Source organism: Cololabis saira, chromosome 19 (genome assembly GCF_033807715.1).
Source record: "Cololabis saira isolate AMF1-May2022 chromosome 19, fColSai1.1, whole genome shotgun sequence".
NCBI classification, from domain to species: Eukaryota; Metazoa; Chordata; class Actinopteri; order Beloniformes; family Belonidae; genus Cololabis; species Cololabis saira.
In genome coordinates, this window is record NC_084605.1 from 3,856,288 (window position 1) to 3,866,708 (window position 10,421).

The 10,421-nt window shown below is 49.6% G+C and overlaps 1 protein-coding gene across 1 annotated transcript; it reads right to left on the reverse strand.

Annotated features, from left to right (window-relative positions):
- Positions 1-292: 292 nt before the first annotated feature.
- gpr142 (G protein-coupled receptor 142) lies at positions 293-10,073 on the reverse strand. Its single transcript, XM_061708326.1, has 3 exons — positions 9,926-10,073; positions 2,550-2,703; positions 293-1,426 (listed from the first exon to the last, which is right to left on the reverse strand). Exons 2-3 carry the CDS (start codon positions 2,686-2,688, stop codon positions 420-422), a joined length of 1,146 nt encoding a protein of 381 aa, XP_061564310.1. The 5' UTR covers positions 2,689-2,703; positions 9,926-10,073; the 3' UTR covers positions 293-419.
- Positions 10,074-10,421: the final 348 nt, after the last annotated feature.

The following is a 10,421-nucleotide window of genomic DNA, read 5'->3' on the forward strand; positions in this document are numbered from 1 at the left end:
CATCCATCCATCCATCATCTGTCCGTCCGTCCGTCCGTCCGTTCATTCATTCATTCATTCATTCCTCCCTCCCTCCGTTCATTGATTCATTCATTCATTTATCCATCCATCATCCATCCATCCATCCATCCATCCATCCATCCATCCATCCATCCATCCATCCATCCATCATCTGTCCGTCCGTCCGTCCGTCCGTCCGTCCGTCCGTCCGTCCGTCCGTCCGTCCGTCCGTCCGTTCGTTCATTCATTCATTCATTCATTCATTCATTCATTCATTCATTCATTCATCCATCCATCCATCCATCTGTAGATTTACACGGACAAACAACTCAAAGTCACAGAAACACAAACTATTTGGGAGTCCAGCTCGTTTGAAGCCCCCGAGGCCCCTGAGGCCCCCGGGGCCCCCGGCCTGGGGGTCAAAGGGCACCAGGACCATGGGAGGCCGGGGACACGGGGTCTCCGGGGCCCCTGGGGGCTTCTGGAGGGCGTGACGAGGTAACGAGGGGGTGGAGCCCCGCCTGGTCCTTGTTCCTGCTGTCCAGGGAAGAGTTGGAGGCGTTGGCGGAGCCCTGCGGTTGGAGGGGGAGGCCCCGGCACGGGTCCAGGGGCCCCCCGCCCCGGAGCAGCACCACGTCCCGCACGGCGCGGCGGAAGGGCTTGCTGACGAAGCAGTAGAGGAAGAAGTTGACGGCGGTGTTGAGCATGGCCAGCATGTTGGACAGGTCGAAGGCCAGGTGGACGCGCCAGTCGCGGTGGACCGAGGACACGTACAGGTGGTACACCACCACCACGGTCCTGGGGGCCCACAGCACCGAGAACACCGAGGTGATGGCCAGCAGCATGGCCGTGGTCTTCCCCCGCCGCGGCCGCCGCGGGTGCCCACGCTCCCCTTGGGTGGGGTGGTGCGGCCGCCGCCCCCTCAAGGTGCGGATGATCAGCGAGTTCAGCACCAGGAAGATGCCGCAGGGCAGGAAGTAGATGATCACCACGTGGGTCCAGATAAGGACGGCGTCCAGCGCCGTGGGGGGGTCGGCGCTCCTCCACACGTCCGACCACCAGAAGAAGGGCACCCCCGACGCCAGGGACACCGCCAGCACCGCGGCGATGGTCCTCCGGGCCCGCGCCGGGTAGCTGATCTGCCGGTGGAGCAGCGGGTGGCACAGCGCCACGTAGCGGTCCACGGTGAGGGGCACGGCCGACCAGATGGAGGCGTGGTTGGCGGCGAACTCGGCGGCGCTGACGGCGCGCAGCAGCGGCGCGGGGACGTCCCGGTGGAAGACGGCCGTCTCCAGGAGGAAGCCGACCAGGATGATGAAGAGCTGCGACAGCAGGTCCGAGCCCGTCACCGCCAGGAGGTAGTAGTACAGCGCCTTCTTGGTGCGGGACGCCAGCCGGGTCAACGCCACCGCCGTCAGGATGTTCACTGGGGACCAGAACAAGGACCGCCGTTACTCCCAGAATGCAACAGGGCTGCAAGTCACGATGTTCAGTGTACCTTTACCTTTTACCAACTACCTACCTACCTACTTACCTACCTACCACTAACTAACTAACTAACTAACTAACTAACTAACTAACTAACTAACTAACTAACTAACTCTTTAGCGCCGCCCTAGTGGCTCCCTGGAGCTTTTTCAAGAATGTTTGACCTTTTTTCCCTTTTTTTCTTCTTTTTTTCTTCCTTTTTAATCTCGACATTTCATCTTTTTTCTCGACATTTCAACTTTTTTCTCAACATTTTGACTTTTTTCTCGAAATTTCGACTTTTCTCGACATTTCGACTTTTTTCTCAACATTTCGACTTTTTTCACGAAATTTTGACTTTTTTCTCGAAATTTCGACTTTTTTCTCAATATTTCGACTTTTTTCTCGAGATTGTACTTCAACATTAATCTCGACATTTCGACTTTTTTCTCAACATTTCAACTTTTTGCATAAGTGCATAATGAAAAAAAATCTTCCCTCAGTTATAACTAGATACATGCAGCATGTGTTTCTTCATTCTAAGGCTTATAAAAGACTTTTCATTTTTTGCGGCTCCAGACATTTGTTTTTTTGCGTTTTTGGTCCAATATGGCTCTTTCAACATTTTGGGTTGCCGACCCCTGCCCTATGGGGTAATTTACAACTTCATCTATCTATCTATCTATCTATCTATCTATCTATCTATCTATCTATCTATCTATCTATCTATCTATCTATCTATCTATCTATCTATCTATCTATCTATCTATCTATCTATCTATCTATCTATCTATCTATCTATCTATCTATCTATCTATCTATCTATCTATCTATCTATCTATCTATCTACCAAAGAGACATAAATATGGTGGCAGCAGGATCAATAGTCTGACTCTTAATGTTTCTGCAGTACAAGAAAAAGTGAAACAACACAATACTCCACAAAAAGCCTGTTATTGCTCCGGAAGGGGGGGGTAAAACATTGGTGGGTCACAGCATTTCAGCACTGCAGCCAGACGGGGGATGTGGTTGCCAGAGCAACCAGAGGGATTCTGGGAGGTCATGGCAGGTGTTGGTGGTACCTGGGACTCCCACGCAGAGCAGGATGCTGTAGTAGACCACCGGGAAGAAGCCCAGGACACACCTGGACTTCTGCAGCTCCTCCCGCCTCAGAACCAGCTCCAGGGGCCCGGCCCCCGTCACGTTGGGCCAGTCGGTCATGACCCGGCGCCTGATCTGGGGGACCAACGGAGAAGAGATGGGAAAAGGTTGGTAGTGGTCAAATAAAGAACTTTTGTTCAGCTGTTTAGGAAAGGTCTGAGTAAAGACGTGTGAGACAGGCGAGGATGATGCACAGTTCAGCCAAGTGAGGGCCGCGACTTCGTGGCGCTCGAAACCCAGAGACTGCGTTGGGGGGGCCGATAAGAGGGGGAGCCGAGGAAGGCGTTGAGAATGAGGGAGGTGTATTTATCATTGTGTGTGTGTAAGCGTCCGTGAACTTCGCTCAGAGCTGCTCCTCAGCCCATATCCTTGATGTTATCAGGCGGCTCGGTCAGTTCTGAAAACAGGTCCACAGATGTTCCTGGAGAGGGGAGGGTTAGTGGGGGCAGAGTCCCTTGTTTACATTCCACCAGGGAGATTGTGACTGGAGCGATCGGCCAAGTCGCTCTGTCAAGGCCAGATTATAGAATCAACAATTATATTGCAAACAGACAGACTCAGTAATTTTCCATCTTGCCTTTAGTCTCTGGTTCATCAATGGCGACTCCAAACAGACGAATTTGCGATCAATTCCTGCCAAGCCGAGCTTCCAACTTCTCCAAGGTCTTCTCCATCTTGCCAATGAGCTCAAACACCGCCGCTAGCCTGCAATTCTGTTCGAGAATCGCATCCAGCTTTCGGCTTTGCTCCCCCAGCGTTAAAGTCTGAGTGTTGGTAGCCGTGCTTATCCCCTCAGCCACGTCCGGCAGCTCTGAAAGGGCCAAAACAGCTGTCGACGACTTACGTGTTTGTCGGTAGACCAGGAATCCCCCCCCTCCAATTAGGAGAAATCCTGCTATCAGAAATCCAATTATGAAGCATCTTCAACGTCCTCGACAGACAGGATCACCAAACACAACGGTTTCCAATATTTGTAGGAATCCATTGTGTATCCAGCAAAAAATGTCCCATCGGGGCAGGAGGGCTCCCTTACCCCCTCACTTCTCGTCGCAAAAATTTGGTCAATTGTGCTGAGAGACCAGTTAATCAATTCCATGATTGTAGAATTTCGGAGGAGTGAAAAGGAGAGACTCTGAAGACAAAAAGCAGCAGCAGGCAGATTGATAAGGGAGAGGAGCAGAAAAAGCGTCCGCATTCGTCGAGAGCCGGAAGAAGGTCCATCCATCCATCCATCCATCCATTCTGACATTCATTCATCCATCCGTCTGTCCGTCCGTCCGTCCGTTCATCCATCCATCCATCCATCCATCCATCCATCCATCCATCCATCCATCCATCATGCATCCATCCACCCATCAACCATCCATCCATCCATCCATCCATTCTGACATTCATTCATCCATCCGTCTGTCCGTCCGTTCATCCATCCATCCATCCATCCATCCATCCATCCATCCATCATGCATCCATCCATCCATCCATCATTCATCCATCCATCCATCCATCCATCCATTCACCCATCCATTCATCCATCATGCATCCATTCATCCATCCATGCATCCATCATGCATCCATCCATCCATCCGTCCATCCGTCCGTCCGTCCGTCCGTCCATCCATCCATCCATCCATCATGCATCCATCCATCCATCCATCATCCATCCATCCATCCATCCATCAACCATCCATCCATCCGTCCGTCCGTCCGTCCGTCCGTCCATCTGTCCGTCCATCCATCCATCCATCCATCCATCCATCCATCCATCCATCATCCATCCATCCATCCATCCATCAACCATCCATCCATCCGTCCGTCCTGCTGAAACTCAGTTGATTAAACCGAAGGTTCACAACAACAGATGGGTCAACAACAGCCGCGACCCAGTCGACCTCCACGCACTTATCCTCCTCCTGCTTCACCTGGGTGCCGTCCCTCCTCCTCTCCTCCTCCACCCTTCCCTCCTCCCTCCTCCACCCCTCCCTCCCTCCCTCCTCGCTCCCTCCATCACGCCGGCCGTGTTTGTGGAACTCTTATGACTCCGGCCTTCAGCGACGCGTTAGTGGATCTGTGATGGAAACTCTCCGACCCCCTGAGGGGGTCGCGGTGAGTCCACTCAGGCTAAACCGGCTGTCAACAACCTGCGGCTCTAGAGCCGCATGCGGCTCTTTAGCGCCGCCCTAGTGGCTCCTGGAGCTTTTTCAAAAATGTTTCACCTTTTTTTTACTTTTTTTTTTTTTACTATTTTCTTCTTTTTTCCTTTTCGTTTTCTTTTTTTCTCTTTTCTTCTTCTTTTTTTTCTTTTATTCTTCTTTTTTCTTTTTTTCTCTTTTTTTCCTGTTTTTCTTCTTTTCTTCGTTTTTCCTTTTTTAATCTCGACATTTTGACTTTTTTCTCCGAAATTTTGACTTTTTTCTCGACATTTCAACTTTTTTCTTGACATTTCAACTTTTTTCTCGAGATTTGGACTTATTTCTCGACATTTCGACTTTTTTCTCAAGATTGTACTTCAACATTAATCTCGACTTTTCGACTTTTTTCTCGACATTTTGACTTTTTTCTCAACATTTCGACTTTTTTCTCTAAGTGCATAATGAAAAAATAAATCTCCCCCAGTTATAACTAATTCATTCTAAGGCTGATACAAGACTCATTTTTTTGCGGATCCAGACATATTTGTTTTTGTGTTTTTGGTCCAATAAGGATCTAAAACATTTTGGTTTGCCGACCCCTGGGCTAAACCGATGTTAGCCGCCTCACGCAGCTGCACAGATGTTATGAGAACTAAACCCCCCCCAAAAGCCCCCGTCCCCCCACACGCCCCCAGGCTCGGTCCTGCAAAGCTGCTCCACCGAAAACTGTCACTGCTGCAGTGAAACTTGAGCCGTCCGTCCGGCCGTGTAAATGCCAAAGATAAATAAATAATTAATGAGGTCGGGTCGCACTGCCAAGTCTCTTTTTTAGAGTGCAGTTACATTATTTCAGTCACCTTGTGGTTAGAATGACATATTATGGTCTGTAGGGACTCGATTATGAGACGGAGAAGCATCACAGAGCTCAGAGCTTAGTTTGTTTAGGTCACCTGTGCAGCATGAAGGAGAATAAACACCTGGGGGAAGAAGAAACGTGAAGTATCTGATGATACGATTCAGACGGTTCAGTTTTAACGGGAACCTCTAACGTTACCGGAGGGTTTCACAGAGACCGCTATGATCCAGTACTGTTTGCTTCCTCCATGTCAGGTTTATGGTTTCTGCTCTCGTGTTTTGTTAACCCTGCTCTGCAGCGTTTTTTGTTCTTGTTTTTTTGATTAATAAACCCAGTTTTTTTGTAACTCCTGCCTCCTGCTCTCCTGCGTTTGGGTCCTCACCACACCCGTGACAGAACGGACCGACCAAGATGGACCCAGCGGGAGAGCTCATTTCCCTCTGGGAGTTTCTCTGCCGGGAGGCGGAGAAGCCCCAGCTTGCTCCTGTCCCGGCGGTGGTCCCGGACGCATCAGCCCCTGCTCCGGTGATGGTCCCGGACCCCCCGCAGCCAGCGCCAAGGCCCCGGGTTCCCCCTCAGCCAGCTCCGAGGAGCCTTTGCCTCCCGAAACCTGCTCCTCGTATCCTGTCTGCCCCCAAGCCAAATTCCACGCCACAGCCAAGTTCCACGCCACAGCCAAGTTCCACGTCCCACGCCACAGCCAAGTTCCACGTCCCACGCCACAACCAAGTTCCAAGTCCCACGCCACAGCCAAGTCCCACACCACAGCCAAGTCCAAGTCCCACGCCATAGCCAAGTCCCACGCCACAGCCAAGTTCCACGTCCCACGCCACTGCCAAGTTCCACGTCCCACGCCACAGCCAAGTCCCACACCACAGCCAAGTTCCAAGTTCCACGCCACAGCCAAGTCCCACACCACTGCCAAGTTCCACGTCCCACGCCACAGCCAAGTTCCACGTCCCATGCCACAGCCAAGTTCCACGCCACAGCCAAGTTCCAAGTCTCACACCACAGCCAAGTTCCACGTCCCACGCCACAGCCAAGTTCCACGCCACAGCCAAGTTCCACGTCCCACGCCACAGCCAAGTTCCACGCCACAGCCAAGTTCCACGTCCCACGCCACAGCCAAGTTCCACGCCACAGCCAAGTTCCACGTCCCACGCCACAGCCAAGTCCCAAGTCCCACGCCACAGCCAAGTCCCACGCCACAGCCAAGTTCCACGCCACAGCCAAGTTCCACGTCCCACGCCACAGCCAAGTTCCACGCCACAGCCAAGTCCCACGCCACAGCCAAGTTCCACGCCACAGCCAAGTTCCACGTCCCACGCCACAGCCAAGTTCCACGCCACAGCCAAGTCCCACGCCACAGCCAAGTTCCACGCCACAGCCAAGTTCCACGTCCCACGCCACAGCCAAGTTCCACGCCACAGCTAAGTCCAAGTTCCACGCCACAGCCAAGTTCCAAGTCCCACACCACAGCCAAGTTCCACGTCCCACGCCACAGCCAAGTTCCACACAACAGCCAAGTTCCACGTCCCACACCACAGTCAAGTTCCAAGTTCCACGCCACAGCCAAGTTCCACACCACAGCCAAGTTCCAAGTCCCACGCCACAGCCAAGTTCCACACCACAGCCAAGTTCCAAGTTCCACGCCACAGCCAAGTTCCACACCACAGCCAAGTTCCACGTCCCACGCCACAGCCAAGTCCCACGCCACAGTTAAGTTCCACGCCACAGCCAAGTTCCACGTCCCACACCACAGCCAAGTTCCAAGTCCCACGCCACAGCCAAGTCCCACGCCACAGCCCAAGCCTCGCCGGTCGGCCCGGCCCCGTGGGCGTCCCCCGGAACTTTGGCCGTGTGTTGGCCTGGGTTCTTGTTTTTTTGATTAATAAACCCAGTTTTTTGCTACTCCTGGCTCCTGCTCTCCTGCATTTGGGTTCTCAACAAACCACACCCGTGACAATAGTATCGCTGAGCCGAATCCTGCGGTTTTGTAGGAGCCACCATGACAGAGGATTCTCTCACAAACCTTCGGGGGTGACTCGGCTTTGACCTTGGAGCAGTTTCAAACCCCACCACAGATATCCTGTCGTCTGAAGACTTTAAGATACACTAAAATACAGTTATTACTCTCAACTTTTAAATCCTTTTACGCTCATCAGCAGTCAAAAACAGAAAAAGGTATAAATCCTTGGGCAAAACTGCTTGAAAACAAGAGAAGCGGCTCTATGAACCGGCCGCTGTGTCACCTGAGACGAGATCACGACTGGACCTTCAGAGACTGTTATTCAGCCTAGAAATCAAATCCTTTGACTTTGAAGGAAACGGGAGCTTTCTGTCCTTAAAAAAAACTTTGTTTATCGATAAAACTCTTCTAATATTTCGCTCTTCCTGGGTAACAGAGCTCCACATGCTGAAGCAGCAGATCCTAACAGGCATTAATACGTCCTCTGGTGTGTTCAGGGGTGAGATCTGGTGTTAAACTTTATCTTAACTGAGTATTTATGTCAATAGTCAAAACTATTCAGAGTCAAGAGAGGCTGAGAAGAAAAATTAAGAAGAAAAAAAATTGGCATTTCTAAACGCATAAAGAACTTTGTTTTTTGTTCTTTAGCATGTTTGTCCTGCAGATATCGGACCGGCCAAGGACCCGTGTGAGGCGTCGCCCGCTTCAGGGCAGTCAATCAAATACTGGACCGACCTCTGACTAAAACTTATGCAATAACCCCCTGATATGGACTATCGCTAGGAATGGGTGATATTTTACCGTTCACGATAAACCGTCAAAAAAATTCCCCACAGTAAGAATTTGTATCTCACGGTAAAAATGATAAATTCCTGTTGATGATGTTTTTGTGTAAAACTGATTTATGATTCTGTGTTAAATCCACGCACAACGTACGTGAAGGAAGGAAGGAAGGAAGGAAGGAAGGAAGGAAGGAAGGAAGGAAGGAAGGAAGGAAGGAAGGAAGGAAGGAAGGAAGGAAGGAAGGAAGGAAAGATGGAAGGAAGGAAGGAATGATGGAAGGAAAGAAGGAAGGAAGGAAGGAAGGAAGGAAGGAAGGAAGGAAGGAAGGAAGGAAGGAAGGAAGGAAGGAAGGAAGGAAGGAAGGAAGGAAAGATGGAAGGAAGGAAGGAATGATGGAAGGAAAGAAGGAAGGAAGGAAGGAAGGAGGAAGGAAGGAGGAAGGGAGGAAGGAAGGAAGGATGGATGGAAAGATATGAGCCTAAAAGAAAGAAAGAAAGAAAGAAAGAAAGAAAGAAAGAAAGAAAGAAAGAAAGAAAGAAAGAAAGAAAGAAAGAAAGAAAGAAAGAAAGAAAGAAAGAAAGAAAGAAAGAAAGAAAGAAAGAAAGAAAGAAAGAAAGAAAGAAAGAAAGAAAGAAAGAAAGAAAGAAAGAAAGAAAGAAAGAAGGATAAATTGGACTTGGTGGACTCATTTAATTGGTTTTTATTAATTAAATGTAATTGTTGTAGTTTAGTAGCATTTATTATTCTTTTAGAGCAGTGATTTGGCTCCAAAGACTGAATGTGGTGATATATTTATAGTTACAAAGGTGGAGTTTAATTGGTATTTTTTTAATCGTCATTTTTATCGTTATCAGGATAAATGCCAGAAATTACTGTGATACATTTTTTAGTCCATACCGCCCATCCCTAACTGTCGCCCTGTGAAGGGTTAAAGAGTCCAGGATCTGGATCTGCAGCTGGATCTGCAGCTGGATCTGCAGCTGGATCTGCAGCTGGATCTGCAGCTGGATCTGGATCTGCAGCTGGATCTGGATCTGCAGCTGGATCTGCAGCTGGATCTGAGATCCATGAGATTTTCTTCCTTTTTAATCTCGACATTTCAACTTTTTTCTCCACATTTCGACTTTTTTCTCCACATTTCGACTTTTTTCTCGAGATTGTACTTCAACATTAATCTCGACATTTCGACTTTTTCTCGACATTTCGACTTTTTTCTCAACATTTTGACTTTTTTCTCGAAATTTCGACTTTTTTTTCTCAACATTTTGACTTTTTTCTCTCTGTTGATTGTACTTCAACATTAATCTCGAGTGCATAATGAAAAAAAAATCTCCCCCCAGTTATAACTAGATACATGCAGCATGTGTTGCCTTCATTCTAAGGCTGATACAAGACATTTTTTGCGGCTCCAGACATATTTGTTTTTTGTTTTTGGTCCAATATGGCTCTAAAACATGTTGGGTTGCTGATCCCTGTACTAGATTCATATTATTCTGAAGTAACAGTACTTTTACTGGAGTACAATCTTTGGCTCCTCTAGCAGCTCTGGTCAGGTCTCACCTTCACATCCAGACCCGGGTCAGCAGGTCCAGTTCAGCGGTTCTGCCCCCAGCTGCCCCCGGGCTGGGGGGGGGGGTCATTATCCTGGACACCCACCCAGAAGAAGAGGAGGAGAAGAGAGGGAGACCGGACCCTCCAGACCGCCGGCTCATCCTGCAGGAACAGAGGAGAGAAGAGGAGAGGAGGAGGAGAGGGAGAAACGAGGGATGGGCTGGGGGAGGAGACTGGTGTAGATCAGGGAGGAGGAGGAGCAGAGTGCATGCTGGGAGTCTGACGGGGGGTGAATCCTGGTCGGGGGAGGATCTGAGGATCTGAGGGGGAGGTCAGCCTGAAATATGTGAACATGAGAAAACAGACAGAAGGGACACGATGAGGAGGGGCCCCCCACCTCGGGGTTCGGGGTGTATATACAGTTATTCTCTAAAAAGATGTCACCTAATAGATAAATAAATAACTTTTTGAACGATTGGAACGTCACATTATCATAAAATATATA

Coding starts and splice junctions, on each gene's coding strand:
- gpr142 (XM_061708326.1), bottom strand. CDS start 2,688: ATGACCGACTGGCCCAACGTGACGGGGGCCGGGCCCCTGGAGCTGGTT. Junction 1,427..2,549: donor GCTCTGCGTGGGAGTCCCAG/GTACCACCAACA, acceptor TCTGGTCCCCAG/TGAACATCCTGACGGCGGTG.